At 52.3% G+C, this 24587-nt stretch overlaps 1 protein-coding gene across 1 annotated transcript; it reads right to left on the reverse strand.

Annotated features, from left to right (window-relative positions):
- Positions 1-2935: 2935 nt before the first annotated feature.
- PEX6 (peroxisomal biogenesis factor 6) lies at positions 2936-22231 on the reverse strand. Its single transcript, XM_078858567.1, has 17 exons — positions 20057-22231; positions 19588-19748; positions 18964-19050; positions 18279-18459; positions 16854-17008; positions 15219-15330; positions 14410-14615; positions 13793-13988; positions 13178-13254; positions 12549-12684; positions 12035-12243; positions 11719-11780; positions 11476-11584; positions 11093-11209; positions 10425-10502; positions 9206-9345; positions 2936-8172 (listed from the first exon to the last, which is right to left on the reverse strand). The coding sequence occupies exons 1-17, from the start codon at positions 22016-22018 to the stop codon at positions 8027-8029; spliced, it is 4134 nt and encodes a 1377-aa protein (XP_078714693.1). The 5' UTR covers positions 22019-22231; the 3' UTR covers positions 2936-8026.
- Between the last annotated feature and the right edge of the window lie 2356 nt (positions 22232-24587).

Here is a 24587-nt window from a genome sequence, read left to right on the forward strand (position 1 = left end):
CCCTGGTTCGATTTCCCGGCCATGGAGCACAGCATCGGTGGCGCCGAGATCGATTCAAGAGTTAAATTAGTACCCGGCGTGATGTGTGGACATCAGTACAAAGGTGGAGGGGCGCCCGTAATGTCCACAGCACTTGCCCCGACAGTCTAAATCGGGGGGGGGTGGCTGTCGTCTCTCGGACTTGATTTACCACGCCATGCGCTGATGTGCAGGTTGCGTAATCGGAATTAGCATTTATAAGATCTCCTTTACAAACAGAAACTCTTTAATGTCCAGCCAAACGTACCCCCACCAACTCGTATCGCTCTGCGTTGATGAATTAACCGTGCCCGTGTCCCGCGCATTTACCACGCGCGCGTTGATGAATGTTGCTGCTGCTGCTGCTGTTTAATATTCTGATGAAGGAACCTGGCATCCGTGCCATCACCATCACCCACCCCCTATCCCTATACCCCAGGAGGAGGGATTCTACGCCCCCTCGGCCCAGAGCTGGTTCTAGGATATTTCCTAATGGGGGGAAGGGGTCTAGAAAATCGGGTCCTATAATAAAACACGTTGAATGCATGTTGTCTCTGGTGAAGTACTGTATCAGTAACATTCAAATAGGGGGCAATTGCACCCTCCACCGCCCCACACACCTACATCAGCCAATATGACCGGCGACTTCATTTCACGTGGCCCGCGGCCACATGAGGTTAACAGCTTCAAATTCTGTACCATTTGACCAGACACCATGCAATGGGTGTTATTATTATTTATAAATCATCATCATCATCACCATCATCATTCAACGACGTGGAAGCCCACTGGAAGTGATGTTATCCAAAGACTCTCATCAGCAGCAGCAGGTTCATACTGTATCATGTCACTTATTAATCAGATGAACGGCCACGAATAATGATTTATCCCAAATGACAATAATAATCTGGACCATCCTCCTCGGTGTTTATCCCGTGTACTGCAGTGACCAGGTGAAGTCCCAGCGAGGTGATTGCTCTTTCACACCGAATTTCCATCGCTGTGTTTATATTTAGAACGAAGTCAGCTCGAGTTGTCTTCCCATGCGATCAGCAGCCAGGATGGGGCAGAGAGAGAGGAAGAGCGTATAAAGACGGGGAGACGTGGTGGGGGAGGAGAGAGAGAGAGGTGGGGGAGAGAGCTGGTGAGCAGATAGAGATGGAGAGAGAGAGAGAGAGGAGGGATTGGGTGGGAGGGTATGGCTGCAGGCATGAGAAGAGCGATTTGCGTCAACACCGAGAAGCAAACAGAACATGAACAGAGGGACCGCGTGATCAGCCAGAAGCGAGGTCAGGGTTAGCGGTTCGGAGTAGGGCCAGTGGCTGGTTGGTCAGTTTATCTCCACTCGTGCATTCAATTCCTGGTCAGTCGTCATTATCAGAATATGTATTTATGCTGGAGGAATCCGATGAGCTATAAAGCTCTTTTTCGCAGATGTCCACTGGAAATAATTCTTAATACAAACAATCGTCATCGTCACATATCCACTCCCATGAGCTACCCGTCGGAGGCCGTTGGACTGCGAGAAGGGCTGCGTGCAGAACGAGAGAGAGCGAGAGAGTGGGCGAGAGAGTGGGCGAGAGAGTGAGCGAGAGGTGGGGGTTTACATAAAGCAAAGTTATAAAAAAAAAATTACGAAATGATGAACGAAGCAAAGTGCCGACTACACCGAGCATCTTCTTGTTTCCACTGATCGTAAAATAAAAGAGAGAAAAAACAATAACAGAACACTCACCAACTCGTGATTCTGTCACCCTCCACGTAGCTCACTTACACTCAAACCGCATCGAGCGATGATCCCCCTTTAACCGGCACGAGTGTCGGGTAGATTGCACGAGGGGGTCGAATGCCCTCGACCCCTGCGGTGTTTGCACGAAGACCCCAGTGGTGGCCGTGGTGGTTTTTGGTGGCCGCGTTGTTCCTGTTCATGAGCGTTGGTGTTTGGTGGTGGCTGGAAGGTGGTGGTTGTGGTGCTGCGAGCGCTGTTGGTGGTGGCGAGTTTTGTATTCGTGGTGGTGGTGATTAGTGGCGCTGCTGTCAGTGCTGGTGCTGGTTTTGATGCCGCTGATGGTGATTATTGGTGGTGATGATGATGGTGGTGATGCATGTTGAACTTCTTTCGCACCGTACGTAGCCAACCGTGCTTAATCGGAGGTGCGGTGGGGGAAGGACAAGAAACTAAACACAAAGAGCAGTTCTAAAGAAATTTAGTTTTAAATCTAGATTGTTAAAAAAGCGTCAGGATGCCGATGCCAAATGTGGTGCTGACGATGGTGACGATGCTGTGATGATGGTGCTGGTGGTGATGATGGTGGTTGGTGATGGTGGTGGTTGGTGGTGGTGGTGGTGGTGGTGATGATGATGGTGGTTGGTGATTGGGCTGGTGATGATGATGATGGTAGTGGGTGATGGTGCTGGTGGTGGGTGCTGGTGGTGATGATGGTGGTGGGTGATGGTGCTGGTGGTGATGATGGTGGTTGGTGATGGTGCTGGTGGTGATGATGGTGGTTGGTGATGGTGGTGATAATGGTGGTTGGTGGTGGTGGTGATGATGGTGGTGGTGATGATGGTGGTTGTTGATGGTGGTGGTGCTGGTGATGATGGTGGTTGTTGATGGTGGTGGTGCTGATGGTGGTGGTGATGATGATGCTGGTGGTGCTGGTGATTATGGTGGTTGGTGGTGATGGTGCTGGAGCTGCTGATGGTGGTGGTGCTGCTGATGCTGGTGGTGCTGGTGATTATGGTGGTTGGTGGTGATGGTGGTGGTGCTGCTGACGGGTGACATTGCCGAGTTTTGTATTCGTGAGCCGCTCTCATCCCCTCGTTGCAGGCGCCGCCGCGTGCCCGGCGCTAAATTTAGGCGCCCGTGAGGGCTGCGAGCGTGGACGTCGGTGGGGACGCGGGGACGTGGGGGGGGGAGACAGCGAGGTGGATGCGCTGTGTGTGTGTGTCTGTGTGTCTCACGTGTGTGTGTGCCTCACGTGTGTGTGTGCCTCACGTGTGTGCCTGGTGTGTGTCACGTGTGTCTCACGTGTGTCTCACGTGTGTCTCACGTGTGTCTCACGTGTGTCTCACGTGTGTCGTGTGTGTGTCTGTGTGTGTCTCACGTGTGTGTGTGTGTGCCTCACGTGTGTGTGCGTGTGTCTCACGTGTGTGTGTGTGTGTCTCACGTGTCTGTCTGTGTGTGCCTCACGTGTGTATGTGTGATGACAAAGCGGGAGCGGTGGTGTAGTGGGTTAGCGCACTGCGCTACGAACCCGGCGAGCCGAGTTCGATTCCCGCTCACGCCCAACACCAGTGACGATTATCTGAACCGGTCCTGGGCCTCCCCTAGGTCGGCTCGGCCTTAAATGAGTACCCGGTGCGATGTGTAAACATCGCCACTGGGGAGACAAAGGCGGCCGGGCGTGGTGCTGGCCACCCACCCCCTCGCGTGCCATGCTGGCCATTGTGCTCGCTAACAGCCCTTGCCCCAACAGTCTGTTAGGGCTACACAGCGGTGACAATGGTTATCATGGTGACAATGGTCATCATGGTGACAATGGTTATCATGGGTGCAATCTCCCAACTCTTATTATCCGCGCTCTCTGGCCTCGCTCTGTTGCTAAGGAGGGCCATCGTTTGAACTGTTGTTGCCTTTACGTTTCCTTTTTATAACCACTGTGTTATTGGCGAATGCGTTAATTTGTTGTGTGCTTATGCACCACTACCCACGCATCATCACCAAACGCATTATTATTGACATTTGCATGAGTCGGTTGTTGGGGGGCATCTGTGCGGAGCTTTGAGCGTCACCCCTGCGTGGCGGGGTTCCTTCTTTACACGTGCAGCCCAACTCTGACATTCACGGAATTGGTCAAACATCCCAAGATAGCAGAATCCTCTTGACGAAGCGTCTTGAGACTCAATTAGGCTTTGCTGGGTAAATATTATTCGTAGAGCCAACGCTTCCACGGCAGTAATCAGGGGCGGCGAGCAAAGGCGAACCCGGGCAAAAGCGTCGGCTCCCCAAGTAGCTCAAGCGGCCATGGATTCTTGAAAACCACAGCGGCGCGTCAAAAATAATATCAACTTCATATCTCAATACACACAACAGGCAACACTAACATAATAGAATTGGTCTCGCTGTGTCTGCATCCGTTGTCACTACATCTCTCTTTCTGTTTACCATCCCTCTCATCTAACTAGATTTATATCTCGTGTACGTCATCTAAAATATTGAAAGAGGACCCACAAATATGCCAACACACCACGGCCAGTGAGCGCAGTAGCCCATGATGATGCTATGGCATTGCTGGCCCATACTTTATCGGTCGCGTCCTCCGCAATTAAAGCGATGGACGTGGTTGCTTTCAGAGCCACGTTGGGGTTAATGGATTTATTAAAAGCCGGAATGAGATGAAAGAGATTTCATCCCATTGAGTAGACAATAAATGTACTTTACGCCAACAGTGCTTAATGCAGACCTCAGTATTGGCAATGGCATATACGTACAGTACTGCATTTACCTAATTATATTCTCGCGTATGGCAGCACTGGGTTCGGGAGCTAAACACCAATGTCCAAGGTCTGCTCGCCAAAGACGAGCGGGCTTCAGGAGAGAGAGGGAGAGACACTTCGCGTCGTTTTGCTGCTCCTCCATTGAAGAAGCGCAGTCGACAATAAGCTACTGCTACACAGTCCGTGGGTTTGTACGGTCACAATCGGCACTGTAACTGTGGCTCAGTCTTTCACTCTCCACTTTGTGAAGGAGACGTGGACGGGTTGGGGGAGACGCTGATCTCCGCCTGTGTTCGTGCCGCCAAAGACACAACCGATGCCGCCGCTGTCGTCTCGGCGAAATTGACGTCGTTCGTTCGTTCGTTCGAATCCAAATATGATCGGTTAGCGACAAGTGGCAAATAAAAGGCCACCTTTTAAGGGCCAGAAATCCGATCGCGCGAGGTCTTTCCGAGTGAACCAACTAAACATTGACCTCATTATGATTCCTGGGCGAGCGGTGGCCGCGGCGGTTTGCCCACCGAGCCATGATGACCTAAGTTCGCTTCCCGGCCACGGATAACATCAGTGGCAATTTATATCTGAACCCAACCTCCCCTACCACCGCCCTCCTCCCCCAACCGCACGTTATCAACACCAAGTATAGCCAAACAAACCCCCATGTAGATAAATAACATTCTAACACTTCTAGAATAATCTCCAGCGCAGGCGTTGCCGCAGTGGAATTTGGCTACACTGCCCTCTGCTAGGTCGACTTAGCCTTCAATATATCTACACACAGATGCTGCACATTCCTAAAATAATAACACACACACAAAGTGTGTACACACGTGTGTATAAATAATGGGTGCGCATGAGCAATACGCTATAAAGGCATACATTATGGGCGGCTTTGGGTAACTCAAAGGGGCCGCTCGTTTGATGGGGCCCGATCAATACGGTCCCTTTCATGTGACCGGCTCCCGTCGTCGAGTAAATGGCAGCGAGCCACGTGGCCTTCATACAAAAGAAACCCACCACGCGGCACCCCCCCCTCCCACCTTCGTTCGTCCGTCCGCCTGCCGCTTGTTCCGCTCCGCCTGCAGGCAGGCAGACGGTGACCTCGAGGCAAGGACTTGGACCTTGCCGTAGCCCGAGGCCAAAACACTCGCGTGGAAATGTCCCCTTTTATGTCGGTTTTGTGGGTGCCATTAACATCAATGGTCGTCGTTCCTTATTGGATTGCAATTGTGGTTTTACCAGATTCTTAATTGATTTTTTTTATTTGTGGTCAGATCGCGTAAGTAAAATTTGTCGTAATTGACACGTTTGTTCACGTGACAACTTTGTTGATTGACTATCGTGTCGCGGGATGATTTACGACGCGAGTTTTACTTTGGACATCTGATACAAAAATCAATTCGTTCATATCGGTCGCGAAAACCTTTGCAGTGGTTCTCCTCCGTCGTATTGGATTGCACCGCATCGTTCCGCGTAATGTCCGACGTTTCACTCCACGCGCTTGGGAACATTCTTCTCAATTCGGTTGATAAAAGAAGCTCCGAGCACGTGGAGCGAAGCGTCCAGACGTAGTTCGGCACGACGCGAGATACGACCCCAAAACACATCGGAGAGTTGTGCAGTGCAACGACGTCGACCCACGCGGGCGTGAATTTAAATGATCACGATGGCACGAGATGAAGGAAAAACGTCAATTTTGAACCCTTGCATACGGCAGTGCACCACCCTGTGTCGCAAATGACCTCCATGAATAAATTATTTCTTAAAAATCAAGGTATCACAGATACGTTTAGACTGCCCTCATTAAAATGTCACAGCACTTTTAACTTGTCCAGGACAAAGGAAATTCTAGGTTAAATCTTTGAACATTGGGTAATACAATTTAACCCCCCCAACCAATCCGCGAAAAAAACCCGGTGAAATAAATAAAAATGATAATCAAGTCCCCGAATATTTTATAAATTGGGCCACAAATTATTTTTCATCATGAAAATTTCCAGTTAAAAATGTAATTTCACACATTAATTAAATGTACATTCCACTCAATTATCAATATACAATTTCTCAAATTATATTCCAAGAAAATAAAAACTAAAAAACATCTGAATTGACAAAGTGTCCCAGAGCTCCAGGTCACGACGACAGAATGTTGAGAAAAGTGGAGCTGGGAAGGACAATGGAGTCGGCCGACCTCACGGCATCGTGACGTCATTACGAGATCTCACCAGAATTAGCCATTGTATATCCACTGCTGGATGAGGGCGACCACACGCCACGTGGCATGGCATCTTACTCTTCAGATGCATTTACTGTACTTTCCCATGGGGGAAGCAAATTGAGTGAACAAGGCAATTATTTAAAAAAAGTTGGCAATGTTCAAGAGCAAATAAAAAGATGATCAATGATCACGAAGAAGATGATGATGAGGCAAATTTTCAAATCAAGTCGTCAATAATCAAGAATGATTATGAAGGCCATTGATGTATATTTGGCGGTGACAATTTTTAAAGATGACTATGACACGTTCAAATGTCGCAGTGCAAATAATGAGCGCATTTCAATTCTCAACGAACACTTGTTTGACCAATTCTATCGACAGTCGCAACGTAATTAGAAAACAGATCCACACACACACACAATCCCCAGTGGCCGATCTGGGCCGCAAATCCTTGCCTCCAGAAACCCATTGCATCCAGAAATCCACAGCTCTGGGTTCACCCCTTTCCCCCGTAATAACCAACTGATGTTTTGAACAATATCAACAAGGCTCTGGAATCCAGTCATCTTAAATCCCCCGCATTGGTACAGATGTCAATGACACTCGCGTCTTATGGGCACATTCGAAAGCTTCGCTGGACACTTTTCTCGATGACTTCAATTCACAACATTCAGCGATCCAGTTCACCATGGAAATAGTGGAGAATGTGACCGTTTCTTTGTTGTTCTGTACATCTAAATTCTTTTGCACAGTATGTAGCCAACCATGCTAATCGGGAGGTCATCACAAGCCAAGCGGTTAATTGGATCACAGCATCTAGATCTGAAACTGAATGAAAATTCACGTCAATTATCCACGACAGAAATGGCCATCGATTGAGACCCTCATCCGCAGGGCAAATGAGAGTCTTTGACCTTGAACTTGTGGAACAGGAAACATCGCGTGTACAACTTGGCCGTCTGATGCAACGTTTACGGCAAATGTCAAGTTGACCAGGCACTTATCACCAAAAGCAGAAATTCAGGAAAAAACCCTTTAACCTTCGAGATGCATTGATTCTCCGTACTTTGCAAAAAGTCACTGACCACGTAGCCAAATGGCTCTGCAAAGTAACATCGTAGCACACTTTAACACCACGCGTAAGATACAACAATTTTCCCCCTTCAGCCGAAGGCCTGGTTTACAGACACAATCTGTAAATGTGACAGTGCCCGGCAACAATATACATCGTTCCATGCCGAACGGCGACGATGGCAGTGGCGACGATGGCGGTGGCGTCTGTCGGGCGTCTCAGCGCCGGCTGGCGGGCGTGTGCCGTTGGCGCAGAGCCTCGTACTGGCGCAGCTCCTCCTCCGTCACCGACGGCTGCAGGGCACCGAGGGCCGTGCGGAAATCGCTATCCTCCACCACCAGCTCCGACTCCTCCGTGTCCTCTCCTGCTCGCACACGCGCGCACCACCGCCACCGCCGCCGCGTGATCACATCCTCCCCTCGCCCCTCCTGATTTTATCGTCCTCAAGAGCCGGGATGATTAGTCGGGTTTCGTGGTCGCTTGCTCGGGGGGCTTTACAAAATGGAAGCCACCTCAACTTCCTGCCTCGCGAAGGTGAGAGAAACGCCGTCTTATCAAGACACGCCCAGTGTGACGAGGCTTCCTTTTGAAATGATTTTCATGTTGTCCGATTAGTCGAATAATGGGAATGAAAACATTTGTGAAGGAATGACACAAATGCACACGTTTTCTCATTGACAATAGGTTAATTTAAAAATATCACTGTCCTGGTCACAAAAGCAAAGTTTGTGGGGAATAGCCATTTTCTGTACTTTTGAGGCAAAATCAATTAGAAAATGACACTTACTACCCAGGGACAAAAAAACGTGTTACACAGTGAAATCAAGAGTCATTGACTATTTGAATAATTGGATTACATCCCAGTTTTAAGGGTTCTGCATTTCTCAATTTTATTTCTCTTGTGACATTCGTGTCGTGGTTGTCATGAGATCAAGTGTCTCACACACACAAAAGACAAAGATCCCCCGCATAGCCTGAACAGGCTGTAAGTGCAATGTGCTGTTAGCTAGCACCTATGAAGTTTGCCACAGTATACGAGGGGGTGGGTGGTCAACACCATGCCTGGCCACCTTTGTCTCTGCAGTGGTGATGTTTACACCACACCAGGCACTCATTTGAGGCCGAGTCGACCTAGGAGAGGCACAGGACCAATTCAAACATTCGGCCACTGGTGTTTTTCGTGAGCGGCGGTGACATCACCACCGCGCTTGTGTCAGGGCAGGTGCACTTTGAGACAACGTGAAGTGTCAAAGGCTCGCTGACACGAGGTCACGGGACAGACCCAGCAGCCACGGGTTGACCGACTGTGCCCCCTACTGTGCCAACTCCCCAAACACGCACTCTCACGCATACACGCAACACTTCTCTCCCCCGTGGTGGTGATGTGAGGGAGAGACCTCTCTCGATGAGCGCAATCTTTCGCTTGACGGCCGCCATCATGGCGTGCGATGCGAGCGCGTACATGTCGGCCCCCGTGAGGCGCGGTGGGGCCTCCTCCACCAGGGCCTCCAGGCTCACGTCCCCGCCCAGCGTCAGCCTGGGGGTGCGGGCCAGGGAGCCCGAGGGGAGGGGTGACCACAGGGAGATTAGGGGGATGCCGGAGGGAGTAACCGGGATGATCCAATCACGAAGAAAGTGTTTACTACGTTTCTCCCCGGCGGTGTCAACTCCGGGTTTGGGGGGGTCGTCTGTCAACGTCTGCTCGACGCGAGCTCTGGTGATGTTCCACGTGCTGAACTTGGAACGATCCTTGATGTCATGCTGCCCACCACCACCGACATCTGTTTTTGAGTTCCCAAGAGGCAAGAGGAGGAGGGCACTAAATGTCCACAGTCAGGCCACCATCCTCTTTCTGTCTAAATCCAGCAGCATTTTTCGGCACGAGAATTATTTTTAACACGTCTTTGTTCGTCGTTTTTCTTTTCCGTCATCTTCTCAATGTCTTCCTAAAGCAATACATCTGAAACGCTTCTGCCCTTGGATGGCGTCCTTTAACAGTGTTTGCAATGGACAGCTTTAATCGGAATGAAAGCTCTGCCAATGACAACACTAGGGACGTAGAACTAACTTAAAAGAGAACTCACAATTCTAAGCTCACAATAAAACGCGGTATGAACCCAAACATATTTAAAGACAAATCTAAAGCAAAAACAGCTTTCATCACGTCGATGCAAGGGTTACCGCAATATCACTTATCACGATACAATATTAACTTTCTCTATTATCGCAATGTCAGTTTCTGGACAGTGCGGGATTGCAAGAAGCGGAGTTGAGAAATGGAGGCCAAGTACTCGGGTCGTGTGGCTTTGAGCTCCATATGTGTGTATGTATGTTGAAAGTCTTTCGCACCGTATGTAACCAACCGTGATAATTGTAGGTGCGGGGGAAGGACAACAAACTAAACGCAAAAATTAAGTTCTAAAGAAATAATTTTTCCATCGAGATGATTTAAAAGTGTCCTGCGCCAGTGGCTTCCTAATTTCGGAAGAGCGTTCCAGACGGCCGCAGGAGCGCATCAATGGCTAGTCGAAAGCTGCTGCGAACTCAATCCCCCTGGCTTGGGCAGTCGTCCTCACAGGGCAGGGGAAAGGAAGAGGGGAGAGGAGAGGGCCTCACTTGCGGGTGACGGCACGCAACACCCGCAGCTGGGCAGCCCGATCCTCGCTCACGCCCACGTACAGCATCTTGTCGAACCTGCGGGGGCAGTAGAGGGCAGCAGAGGAGCAGACGGGGCAGCGAGGTGAGGTGCAGGCCGGAGTTGTCAGCCAAGGGAACTCTGAGGTGATGTTGCTCAAGCCAAAGCAGTTTGCCACTCAAATGAAAATGGGGTGTTGTGCGGTTTATTACAGTGCTGAGCCGCGGTGAAAACTCCACATTCATATGGAAGGGGCTGAGTCAATCCAAATGGAGTGCTTAATCAGCCCACTTTATGTCATGTGGCACACACAGATATGCGCACAGAAGCTCTCAATCTTAATATGACTGAACTCTCCGCACATCACGGCACAAGTACACACACGTAAACAAGCTCGCTATCCTAATTCGTACGTGATGTAAAATGCGTCCCGCAATCATCAGGAGGCACGTGCAGCTTGTAACCACTTCACGTGTTCATGAGCGGAAGTAAACCGGCAAGTTTGCAGAAGCCGGCCGTGACGGATCACGAGGGGACTAGAGTTTGAGAAACCCGGCTCCACACGGACGAACGTTCAACTCTCAATGGATATCGCACTCGCGGTTACACGTCGCGTTGCGCGCGTGTCACGCCCGCGTTACGCCGTCACCTCCCAGGCCGTAGCAGCGCGGGGTCGAGCAGGTCCGGGCGGTTCGTGGCCCCGACCACAAACACGTCCCCGCTCGTGTGCATCCCGTCCAGCTCAGCCAGCAGCTGCGACACCACCCTGCAGGGTCAGAGTGCGCGAGACGGGGGCGGGCGATTGCAAGGGTGAGGGGGTGCGGGGCGGCAAGCAGCGGGAGAGAACGGGCAACGGGATGCGCAGTCGATGACTTTACCGCGGCGTCCGACACCCGACCTCGTCGAGCCCACCGTGACCCCTCACCTGTCCGTGACCCCTCACCTGTCCGTGACCCCTCACCTGTCTGAGCCCCTCACCTGTCCGTGACCTCTCACCTGTCCGTGACCCCTCACCTGTCCGTGACCTCTCACCTGTCCGTGACCCCTCCGGAGTCGCCGCTGCGACCCCGGTTCGGCGCCAGGGAGTCGAGCTCGTCGAAGAAAACCACGCAGGGGGCGGCAGAACGCGCGCGAGCAAACACTGCGGGTGACACGTGGAGGACACGGAGGACACACACGGACAGACATGGGGACAACGCAGGGAGGGAGCTTCGTGCATCAATCGAACGTGATGGCGGCTGGCGAACACGGTGGCGTGCGCGGCTCTCGACTCACCGTCACGAACGTTCTCCTCGCTCTGGCCCACGTACATGTTTATCAGCTCCGGGCCCTTCACGCTGTTGGTGGACACGCACGCACGTGCAAAGATCCCCTGTGTAGCCTCAACAGACTGCTGGGGCAATTGCCGTCAGCGATGACCGATTAAGGTGGGCACGCCACACAAGGTAACCCAGGTAAAGATCCAGCCCTGTAATTACCTGCTCACTCCACTGCTGGAGGAAAGGGTCCTCCAAGCGAGGGAGCTCGGCAACGCCCCTCTGGAGGTTTACTTAGCCGACTTTCCCACATTTCCAAAAGCACAATCGGGCACCTGAGGAAGGTCATGGAGCACTCGGTGGCAAGGGCCTTGGCCAGCAGCGTCTTGCCGGTGCCGGGCGGCCCGAAGAGCAGCAGGCCCGAGCGACGCAGGCCTGACCCGGAGCGCAGGCCCTGCAGCCGCCGGGGCAGCTGCACCAAGTCGAGCAGCTCTCGCTTCACGTCCGACAGCCCCCCCACGTCATCCCAGTGCACGCGCGGGATCTGCGTGCCGCACGCGGGGTTACAAATGTATCGTGTTTGCCGAGCACAGCAGCCCTCCCCCCCCCGAAGGGGCACCGAAATCGCCAAGCGGCCGGCGACAAACAGCACCGCTAAAACCGAGCACGTAGGTTTTCGCACGTGCGTCGATACGGGCGAATGGCGGCGGTCGTTGCAGTATGCACGTACGTACGTTGAGCTTCTTTCGCACCGTAAGTCAGCTCATCGGAGGTCGCGATTGTTAGCGTGAGCACGAGCGTGGTATTGGTTTTCGCCGACATCTCGACTCTCCCGCGGAGCCCGCTCACCTCGGGCGCCCCCACGGCGTGCGCGTGCTTGGCCTGCAGCTCGTCGAGCGCGGAGGAGAAGTCGTCCGCGGTGACGCACACGCCCAGCTCGCACACCGCTCGCTCCTCCTCCGGGCTGAGGAACCCATGCTCGGAGCTGCGGGGAGACGGGATGGGAGGCCGTGTCGGTGGCAAGTGCAGGGAGACGGGTGGGGAGGCGAAGGCCGGTCGGCGATGGTGTCGCGAGGTCCCACGCCGAGTGGCCACTTGGGAAATTGTGCGGAGACGTTTTTGTACTGTGTTTGTAGTTGTAACGTTCTGACTCGCTCCCACAGGACATCTGTGAAAAAGAGCTTCAGAGGTCATCGGATTCCTCCAGTATCAATATTCCGATTCAGTAGTAGTCCACGAACAGCCCAGGATTGACCTAGATGCAGTCGCACGGCCCGGACCTGTGTGCCCATTCTCGGCGAGTCTTCATGAGATTCCATTGGCTCCACCCCTCCAACCCACAGCTACAATCTCTCCCCTGCCATCCGCGGGCCACAAGGTTGGCGGTCACACGGCATGAAACAAAGTTAGTTTGAAACAACAAGAACAAGAACGTTGAACGCTCCAGCGTGCATGCGCGCGGCACAATCGTCTCTCACCACGCCTGCGCCACCCTGGCGTAGGCCGCTCGGCATGCCCCGGAGAGTAGCGCGCAGAGGTCTCCCAGCACGAAGCCCTGCGGGAGACGGGGGCGGCACACGGAAGCAGCGATCGATTCGTCGATTAACATCGACTCTTCCGCTCGCGATACGTGTCGACACGCGAGATTACTTACAATTTACGTGCAAGAAGTGGAAATGTTGAGTTTCTGCGAGCTACGTGAAATAGGCTGCCTTTCAGGTTATTGCACCGTACAGACAGAACGATGGGGCAGATAGTACAATCGAGACAGTACCAAGAGGACTGGACAGTCCAGTGACGATTACGTGAACCGGTCTTGTGCCGTCTTCCCCTCGGGTTCATTGAATTTGGGATGACTGCCTTGGTCCCCGTGCTTTGGGGGGGCCTCATGCTATTACGTCACGGTGTCAGTTAAGTTTGAAGGCGTCCGAGGACCCACACGGTGCGATTCGTCCCGGGCCCCACACTCTCCTATGGGCGGCCCTGCATTTGTACGTAGGCATGCACATGCCCCCGCACTCATTGCGTACGTGGTCCCACCCGCGTGTACGCGCGTGCGTGCGTGCGTGCCGGCGGTCGTTGCGAACACTGACGGCCGTGTGCCGGGCGAGGCGAGCGAGCGAGACGTTGGGCCCGAGCGGCGAGGCGTGCGCGAGCGCCTGCAGGATGGCGGCGCGGGACCCCTCGTCGGGGCCGTCCACGCGCAGCTCGTGCAGAAAGCAACTCTGCACGCCGGGCGCGACGCCCTGCCGCGACACCGCCGTGCCCAGCACCAGCACCGGCAGGCGGCTGCGCGCGCCGCACACAGGAGACAAAGTTCCCCCGCGAAGTGTTTAGAGTGCCGGTCAGGGCAGGGGCTGTTTGCGAGCTCCTGGGAAGCAGCAGCCGGCACACCTTTTGTCTCCCGAGTGCTGATGTTTACACACCGCCGCACGGAGCACTCATTTAAGGCGGGGTTTCGCAGTCGGGTCGGGCAAGGCCCGGTTCACTGTTATTGGTCGTGAGCGGGAATCGAATTCAGTCGGAGTTAGTGTGGAGCTAGTAGGGGTGAGTGTGGAGCCAGTAGAGGTTAGTGTGGAGCTAGTAGGGGTGAGTATGAAGACTGTAGAGGTTTGTATGTAGCGAGTAGGGGTTCGTATGGAAGCTAGCAGTGGTTAGTGTGGAGCCAGCAGAGGGCAGAGATCGCTGCTGAGTGGTGGCAGGCCGATACCCGGCTTCTCGCTGCCGCTCCCACAGCAGCTGGCGCAGGGTGTGCGTGACTCGCGCGTCCTCTTTGCCCCCCACGTCGCGACCCAGGGGTTCCACCCCCTTGACGAGCAGAACGCACGGCGCCAGGGCGGCGGCATGCGAGAAGGCCGAGCGCAGGCGAGCCTCGGTCGCCGCCGCCGTCTCCCTGCAGAGCGACGCTCCGCTCACCTGGCGCGCGACGACAAAGAGCGGCCGTACATCACACACACTATGCAGGTATCACACACACACACACCACACACACACGTACCACAAGCACCACACACACACCACGTAGACACCACACACACGTACCACAAGCACCACACCACATAGACACCACACACACGTACCACAAGCACCACACCACATAGACACCACACACACGTACCACAAGCACCACACCACATAGACACCCCACACACGTACCACAAGCACCACACCACATAGACACCACACACACGTACCACAAGCACCACACCACATAGACACCCCACACACGTACCACAAGCACCACACCACATAGACACCACACACACGTACCACAAGCACCACACCACATAGACACCACACACACGTACCACAAGCACGTACAAGCATCACGCGCACACCATACGCACCACACACTCACACACACCACATACCACCCCCACACACAAGACACACGACAATTCGCTACCCTGCGATTAAATGAATTGGCAAACACGTCAAGCACGCCCTATCTGGCCAGCAGAAGCAGCGGCACTGTGGGTGCGTAACGGTGTGGGGGGGGGGGGGGCCACGTCCTCTGACCTGCGCAAGGTGCAGGTTGAGCCGGCGGCAGACGGCGCGCACCACCACCGTCTTGCCTGCCCCACTGGGCCCGCACAGCAGCACTGAGCACTGGCCATCCAGCAGCGCGGCGCTGAGGGACACGGGCACACACACTCTCGCACGTGTACGCCCCTTGCGTTGCGTTTTTTCGCGCATTCCAATGGGACCCAGGCCCCCCCCCCTGCCCCGAAGATGCCCTGGGCTTTGTTGGTGCTGCCCCGGGTGGCCCTGGGGCTCGTTGTTGGTGGGAAGGAGGCAGGAGGGGGGCGCTGATTTACTCAGGATAACCTCGCTGAGTTTCACAACTAATTTTCATAACTAATTTTCAGTAATTTTCACGTAATTTCTTTCAAATTTGGCAAATTTTGACCATGGTGCCGGCACACAATGACCTACCCTTGCAAATGATGTCGCAGAATCTTTATCGTCCACTATGAAGAAGGCGGCGTGTATTTTTACTGTTCACACATCCGTAGTATTAACCAGGGCGGCCACTGGATTTGAACCGTCAAGTGGAAAACGCGCTAGGGCGAGGTCGTGTCACAGCCCGATAATTTTCTTTACGCAAACTACATGCGAATGATACACTAATGTTAGATTTTGGCTCATTGATTGAATTATTCTCTTGTTAAGCACATGACGGGTTCACAAAAGTCACATGTGTGAATGCGTTTGCGGAGGATGCAAACTATAAAATGAATTACGCTCTGTGAAGTATAAACTGATGACGATTATTGAGTGCTGGTCACAATACAAGAAATGGACAAAACATGAATTTAGCCAAACAGCCTGAGTAGGTTCCCTCCTGGGAAAGTCTTTTAACTCAATGAGATGTCCCTGGGCAGATGTCCAGTGTATTTGTCTAGATTGAACAATTGGACCAGAATAGCTCTGCAAAATCCCATACAAACACAAACACTAGACCCTGTTAAACAATGCACAGTGCAGGGCGTACAGGACATTCCTCCCAGTGTTGGCCATGCACATCAAGCATGGGGTGAAGTGGTGGCGCCCTGATTAGTGCACTCCACCATGAACCCAACGACCTCGGTTCACAGTCACGGTGCGTGGTCGATGAACTTGTTCCGCAACAACATTTCACCAATTTGCACTGACCAACAAAGTGAAGTACGGTCAAACAACCCCCATGACTGACACGCTGCGGGGATGTCTTCATCCAGCAATGGATCGAATAAAAAGGTTGCAAAATATCAATAGTACAAGCGCACGCACGAAGTGTGCTGGAAAATTCAAGAACAAAATTCTCAATTCGCACCCTCGTGCCAGCCTCCGTAGGCCGCACTTTGCTAATTTGCCAAGTGCAGCCCGCAGCCAAGTGCGTATAATGCACTGGGCTTCTTGGTCAGATTGATAATTATATCATTTAACTGTCCACTTTGTTCCCTCTTCCACCTCCCCTCGATAGGCTCTTTGCCCACCGCGGGAGAAATCTCTGATAATGAGCGCGATATCCTCTCTGTAGTCGACGCGTCTGGCTCATTGATTTAAACAATATCTCAAGTGTCCATAACCAGCGCTACGTGCACGCGAATGGTGTTGTCACATGTCACCTGAACAAGACAAGCGGAGCGGGTGGTGGGGGTGGGCACCGACCTGCTGCTCGAGACGTAGGGGAGTGCCACGCCGGTCAGCTCGTCCACGGCGGATGTCAGCCCCGGTGGGCAGTCGCTGTCCCAGAGCGGGTGACCCCCATCAGCGGCCCCAGCTCCTTCCACCCGTACCGGCGCAAACGCGTTCACAGACCCTTCCTAGTCACGAAGACGGGATTAGTTCATTGGGTATAGGCCAGGCATGTTAATGATTACAAACCAATGCATTCTCGAATTGTACAGGGTCTAAATGCAACCGCGTGTCAAGGCAATGTGCATAAAAGAGTGTGCGGATTTATTTTGTAGAGAGAGGCAGTCAATCAAAGGGAGAGCGAAAGAGAAAAGTATGATTTTTTCTCCCCTAGCGATCACATTTAAATGTCAGGATTTGGGGTAGAGAATCCAATAGGAAAATTGATTCTCTTGGGGTTGTTTTTGCAGCCTCGTTTACATTGTTTCTCACTTGATCTAATTTGTACTGTTTTATCCGCTCATCAGCTTAAATGCAACCCGAGTATATAATTTGCATGAAATTAGCATACATTAAAAACAATAAATTATCTTACACATATTCTGAGAAAAGGAATCTATTGTACGTGACTTTACCGAAAGAACCAAGAAGATGAATCTATTGTACTTGACAAAAGGCAGTCATTACATGCCTCCTATGTGTACACACACACACACAACAGACAAAGATCTGCGTACAGACCCACATACTGCTGGGGCAAGTGCAGTTAGCGAGCACCTATGAAGGCCGACACAACAAACGAGGGAATGGTGTGGCTAGTATTATGTTTGGCCACAAAGGTGGCCGGGCATGATTTTACACACCACCTCAGGCACTTATATAAGGATAAGTCAACCTCGGGGAGGTCACAACAGGTTCAGATGCCACTTTCCACTCATATTAGCCCTGGCCCAGAAACAAACTTAGTGTGAGATGCTGTACCACAAGGCTCTAGTTTTCACAAGCCACATAACTTAACTTTGGAACTTGAGTTGCCATGCCAACGGCACGTTTCTATATTTCTTATGAACTCGAATTGGCCAGGCATTTTGGCTACAGCCTGGCATTCTCTGGACCAATTTCACTTGATGGACAGGGTTGAATTACTTACGTCAGGCTGAGTAGAAAAAACACAATTTTACTTTACATTCAATTTAAAGTTTAACTCTGTCCCCAAAGTGGTTTTTGACTCGCACATATTTCTGGAATTGGCCACTGACATAATTGATTGAGTAGCTTTGCAAATCATGAAAAAGATACTTTTTTTGCCAAGTTGTCCTTTAACTTGAGTTCTGGGAGAAATCAGACCAAATTAGGGCAACTTGGCTTAAATCGGACGTTCTCAGACCAACTCGAGTCGAATGCAACTGGCTGTCCCGTGGAAAAACTAGATATTAGTCTAACGGCGGTGACACCTACCAGGTACACATTTGTGCTTTTTGTGTCCACCAAGTAGTACGAGTTTTCAGACCGATCCTGGCCTCCTGGTTGCCCCTCATCGTTCTCCTTCATCTGTCCATTTTTTCCAGGCCGCTGCTTCTCGTCCTGTCGACCCTCCACCAAGTTCACACTCTTCACCTGGTAGTACAGCGCCGGCCACCTTTGGGGAGCCAATAAGGGACAGAATTGAGGATGAAACAGGCAGACGGGGAGGAAGAGTTGGGAGGCATCATCACTTCAGCAGTATGGATGTCTCACAACACTCATCATTGCCCTTATCCGGTACTTACAAATGAAATCCAGACACATTTGAAAAAGTTATTTCATGCATTTATGGAATGTAAATGAACATTGCATTCATACAGGTGTTCTGCGATTTTCAACAATAATGACTTAATGAGTTCTGTGCATGGTGTTAAAGGAACACCACCTGGTGATGGTGTAATCTAAAGAATCACTGCTGGGTAAGTCAAGAGGAAGCCACCTCAACTTTTCTTCCTCATCTTTGACTCAAGAACTGTGGTGCAGAATGTGGGGGGGGAAGGGGTGGAGAGGGGGAGTATGATCGGATGGGTTGGAGTGAGCTTGAGCCGTGGACCTGTTCCATGGGCAGAGAACTTGAGAAAGAGCGAGACAAAAGGAGAAAACTGTAATCTAGACTTACCAGAGAGCCCCTTTCACCTTCTCTTCACTCAGGAAGTCAGCACTGTGCCTTGTCGGGATGCACAGCACGTCTCCAGCCTTCACTAGACTGCACACATACACACATCCGCATGGAAACACACACACATCCACACACAGGGGCACACACACGCACACACAAGCCCACTTTGATGACTAGCATATTAACTCACCCGAGGTGGTATCGGCTAAATCGGTAATGTCAATCATTTAGACCTGTGAGGTACTTCAGCCAAACAGAGAATCGTTTTGGTTTAAAAATAATTGAATTAATTTTATCTTTAAGAATAAAAAAAATCTAAATATGGGGCAGCCTGGTTTGTCTGCGATGATATCCAAATTACGACATCTCATTTGCTGATTAAAACCACTCCCACAGATTTCCACCCGTTACAAATAATAAGAGAATCAGGCAAAAAAGAATTCTACCCCTCGCCAATAACAAGCCACCGTTCCAAGTTAATTTGGAAAGGAACAGCACCCCCCCCCCCCCCGAGCCCATTGCTCCACCGCAAAGAATATTGCCCCGTCAGCTGGCACCGGGACGAGGGATCAACTCGGATCAGGGTCCTGGGTGTCACGCCGAGGGGAGGCACGTGGGACGCACCGGGGGGTGTCAAAGTGCTTGCGCAGGATGTTGTCGTAGCTGCCTCCGGCCTTGTACTGCGGAGACTCCACGATGGCCACACAGAGACTGCCGGCGCTGGGGGGACACCCGAGGGCCGATCGGCTGCTCGTCAAAGGGACCTCCCCTCTCAGCCTTTCCACCTACAAAAGTTCGAAAATAGGCACGCAAAAAGCAGACAGACCGGTTTAATGGGAGAAGGCACGTCACGATCATCACGTAAGAATAACACACCATTCATCCTAGATTTGAAGTTTTCGTGTAAAGTCACGTAGGTAAAAAATAAATTAAAAATAAATTAAATCACGACGTTTCGGAGGCAACACAAGCTTCCGTCTTCAGGTGGCACCGTCACAGCAAAATTACTGTATCAGTATACAGTAAAAAAAGAGTAATATAACACCACCCCATCGATTTGGGTGTTTCAGTGTATCAGGACTCGGCTTCTCACCGTGAAGAAGCAACATGCAGGCTTGAGAGACGTGATCGGCCAGGGGCGAGGGCAGGCATTGAAGATCAGGCTGGGGCAGACGAGGGCTTCTTCTACCAGGCAATCATCTCCATCGTTCCGGCGGGGGTGAAGCGACAGCCTCTGCAGTTCCCGTGCGTCAACGCCAAATATCCTTGCGCAACGTCCACCTCTTTTCTCACCCGCAGGCCGGTCATCTGCTTCTTCCTCTGACACTCCATCTCGCCGGTGGCCAGTCCCATCAGGATATAAAAGTGGGGAATCCTCTTCGTGGTGTCCGTCGGCCGGTCGGTTCCTGGCCACATCAGCGTCTGGTCGCTGCAACAGCGTGACCCACTCACCGTGGAAGAGGCCCAGCCGACCGAGGGTCTGCATGCCGACCACCACGCTCGAGTGAGAATCCACGTCCCTGTTCAGCAGTGCGGAGAGGCCGGCGTTGGGCCAGCACCTGATCGTGCGACGGGGCCCAGTGGACTCGGCGTGGCCCGGGGCACCTCCTGGCAAGGCTGTGCCGCGGGCGGTCAAATCCGCCAGGAGACGAGCAAAGTCTGAGGCCAGCACCGGCTGCACCTCCATCGCACGCTCGAAGGCTCTGACCTCCGACCCCGCTGCTGCGCCTGTGATGTCGTGGAAGTCAATCAGTCCTGATGGAGGCGCTGTCCCATCATTACCAAAGTCATTGCCGTACGCAGTTCCTGTCCCGTTCACTCGACCTGCCCTCCCATTGCCGAGACCCGCGTTGGCCCCCGACTCCTCTGCCACGTGGCCCAATTCACCTGCAAATCCTGCTCCCGCAAGACTCTCAATTTTACCAAAACCTCTTGCCACGAACCCATCCTCCACCACGGCCAAATTCCCTCGCGTCCCCTCCTCTGACCTCGACCCTGCCCCGTCCCTTGCCCCGCTGGCCAACTCCGCCAAATGCCCCGACCTGACCCCATTCCCCGGCCACGCTCCGAGCCCTGCCCCGTTGCCCGACCCTGCCCTGCTCCCCTGGGCAGCCTCCGAAAGGTCGGCGAGAAGGAGCGAAGCGTCGGGCCTCAGGGTCCCCTGGAGCACGGGGCCACAGTCAAGGACCACGAGGTCCAGGCTGAGAGCGGCCAGCCTGGACGCAATGGTCCCCGCTGTCCCCGAGACCCCGTGCTCCCCAAAGACCCCCTGAACCCCCACGGTCACCGGGGCTCCCCCAGATTCTCCCTCTTCCGCGTGGACCCCTGAAACTCCCTGCCCACCCGTGACCCCCCCGTTCGCAATCATCATCGGGAGGAGGCAGGGGACGACAACGAGCGGGTCCCCTCGCCGCACCAGGACCCCGGGCGGACCCCCGGCAGCCAATGTCCTCAGCCCGGCCGCGAAGGCCTCCCTGGAGGCCCACGAGAAGGCGGCCCTGCTCCGGGCTCCCAGCACCAGGCGCCGGATCCCCGCGGGAGACCCCCCGAGGGGAACCACCGCGACTGCCGCGGCCCCGGGGCGCAGGCCGTGGTGACGGAAGAAGAGGCCCGAGGCGCGCACGTGAAGAGGAGGGGGGGCTGAGGGGGTCCCTGGGCCGGCCCGGGCCCCCGGGACGACGTCCCCCTGTGAAGGGGGGTCGTCGTCGTCGAGCCACGCGAACACGAGCAGGGTGGACTCGGGCCCCGTCGTCCCAGTTGACCCCGACGATCCCTCTGAACCCCAGCGCACCCCCGTGGGCCCCCGCAGCCGCAGGCCGAGGAAGTGCCCGTGTCCCTGCAGCAGGGCCGCCTGCTTCAGCTGATGAAGCCGCTGCTGTTCCCGTGGCGTCTCCAGCTCTTTATCTCCCTCCTCCTCCTGCTGCTGCTGCTGGTTCTCTCCGCCGAACGCGGCCTCCCATGCGCACCGAGAAATACGCACGTGTAGCGGGTGGTGCTCTTGATGCAGCTGCTGCTGCTGCAGCTGGAACAGAGTCGCGGCACGGGAGGCTCCCATGGCCTCTCTCCTTGCCGCCGGTACAATCGCAGCAGCAGCAGCAGCACCGACGTCTCCTCCTCCTGCATCAATCGCCGCGACCTCCTCGGACACACCGACGCCAAACAGCGCGGTCAGCAGAGCGACAAGAAACTTGCTCGCCCCACTTGGGGACAACAGATTGGGGTGGGAGGCCTTGTGGGGTCGGGCACCCAAGACTGTACAATGGAGAGCGTGGCGGGGTTTGTGTTGCATTCAGGGATCTCAACGTCGCCCTCTTGCGGTGAATGTTGGGAACGTTACAGGTTGTGTGGGGGGGGGGGCAGCTGCTGTAGATTCATTGAAAGAGTCGCGGGGGGTGCTCAGATGTGTGGACAGGATGGTCCAGATGTCTTGTAACCCCCCCCCCCCACTATTGAATTGACTCCCCTGACATTTTCTTGGTTCTTTCGGTAAAGTCACGTAGAAGGGAAATAATAAAATAATAAAAATAAAACAATAAAAGAATTCTCACGTTTTGGCCACAACGCAAGCAGCCGTCCTCAGGTGAAGACCAGGTCTGTCGGGAAGACAGCGTCTGAAAAATTCCCCTGATATTCTTATCTCTTTGCGTATTCGTTTGAATACATTTGCTCAAGTAGACCTGGCAATGCTGGCATCGTTAATATTTAAAATAATGATATTTAAGTTATGTCATTTTTCTGTTTGCCTACATTACATTACACACCCATTGGTATGCAACAATGGTAAGTTTTAGATGACTAAACAGGGGTCGCAAGACATCTGGACCACGCTGCACGTTGATCTTGTCTCCATCCAGATGTTTAACTTGCACTGATAGAGTTCACATGGTGACCGTGCACATCAGTTTAACACAAGCCATCACCATGTCAGTCCTGTGCACATGTTTCCAAAGAATACCGTGAAATAATGGACTGCCACCAGATTTTAAGTCGCAACGTATTAAAAGCTAATATTGATCAGATATTTTAAGTTCACTGGCTAGGTGCTGATGGTCGGAAATACATCAAGCGCTATGGTGAAGAGTTTTGATGAGGGAATTCTTCTGGGATGGATGGTGGTGGGAGTCCGGTTTTGGGTAGGCATCCGTATGGGTGGCTTTCCTGTAGACAGTGTCCCATTGAGCCATCTGGTCTCTTTTCGATTAAAACATCCAAGAATGGTAACTTGCCATCCTTTTCCACCTCTATGGTGAATTTGATGGCTGGGTGCGTGGAATTTATGTTGTTGAAGAATTGGTCCAGAGGTGGTAGGCCATGTGGCCAGATGACGAACATGTCATCAGCCCAGTCACCATCGACTTTGCAAACAACAAAATGCTGTTTTTACCGAGTTTACCCTGTTGCAGAACGTAAGGCTTGAGACAATAACACCGATTTGACATGAAACTGTATAGGGCTTATGATGCATACTCCGTGTGTAGATATAGGTGATCTACTAACATAACTTAAGAATTATTTCTGATGTCATCTTCCAAGGCCTTTCTGAGACAGGGTGATGTACTGCTAGCTGCAGATGTCTGAATATAATTCGATCATGCTGGCAAGTTAGTTAAGTATACATTTGATTACAGGGTCCCAACATGTGCTAGTCGGCTGGAATGCAGCTTAATGATATGTTTCAATAAACGCTCCTGGTAATGTCGTAAAACTTGCCCAGAAACTATACAGATGTGGGCATTGTTCTTGATGAAAAGTGTGGAAAGATTTCGCAGCAATTAGTTTATGGTTGTTTTAGTTTTTGTGAAAAACATGTGAAGTGTCCTTGGACAGATTAATGAACGGATATTATTTCCTGGGCATAGAAATACATATCCTTGTCATAATTATTAGCTATTACAGTATATATCTACTGCTGAATAAAGGACTCCCCAAACCATCACCATCTGTCAGTCCTACAATGCAAATATCCATCGAGCACCTGCACCCAAACTGGTTTTATCACTCCATCTGCGTGGTGGTTGTTTATTACAAACACATTACGTATCTATATACATATACACGCCGAACTTTATCTGTGATGAACGCTGCACTTCCCGTCGTTTTCATGCAGGGGGCGCGTAGGTTTTAACGACGGAGGCGCACGGACAGACGTTCGATTACGTTGGAAATCGATCTGCAGACCGAGGCAATTCGGTGTTGATTCCCAGAATTGATTTGGCCCCCACCGACACGACTTTGCCATTTGTTTTGCAATGACGACGACAATTTCCCATTCTCCCCGCATACGCTTTCACAATCAACAAGTCGCAGGGACAGACGTTCCATTACGTTGGCAAGCGCACAACTTTATCTATCTTTCTATGGTGAATAATATAAGATAAAACTTATAAATGCGTCGTTCGTTTGCAAATTTTGTGACTTTCCTACCCGAAGGCAGGAAATGCTTTTGTTAGGGGGCGCCGCAGGCCGACAGACACAACATCACCACTGACTATTAAAATAACAAAGACATCATTGATACATTTGGCTCCATCGTATTAGTTTCACATGCCAACGATACATTAGCCCGCATCAATCTTCACTTGAAAATAAAAAAATGCAATGCACAAAAATGTTGTATGACAGCA

The sequence above is a fragment of the Lampetra fluviatilis genome, chromosome 7, assembly GCF_964198595.1.
Source record: "Lampetra fluviatilis chromosome 7, kcLamFluv1.1, whole genome shotgun sequence".
In the NCBI taxonomy this organism is placed as follows: Eukaryota; Metazoa; Chordata; class Hyperoartia; order Petromyzontiformes; family Petromyzontidae; genus Lampetra; species Lampetra fluviatilis.

Bases quoted from the DNA above. Each gene is read 5' to 3' on its own strand.
- PEX6 (XM_078858567.1), bottom strand. From the start codon at position 22,018: ATGGGAGCCTCCCGTGCCGCGACTCTGTTCCAGCTGCAGCAGCAGCAG. The intron at 17,009-18,278 runs GTAGGTGTCACC...CTTCGTGACTAG, and splicing joins AAAGCACAAATGTGTACCTG to GAAGGGTCTGTGAACGCGTT. The intron at 10,503-11,092 runs GTGACGGCGTAA...CTGCCCCCGCAG, and splicing joins GCGCTGCTACGGCCTGGGAG to GTTCGACAAGATGCTGTACG.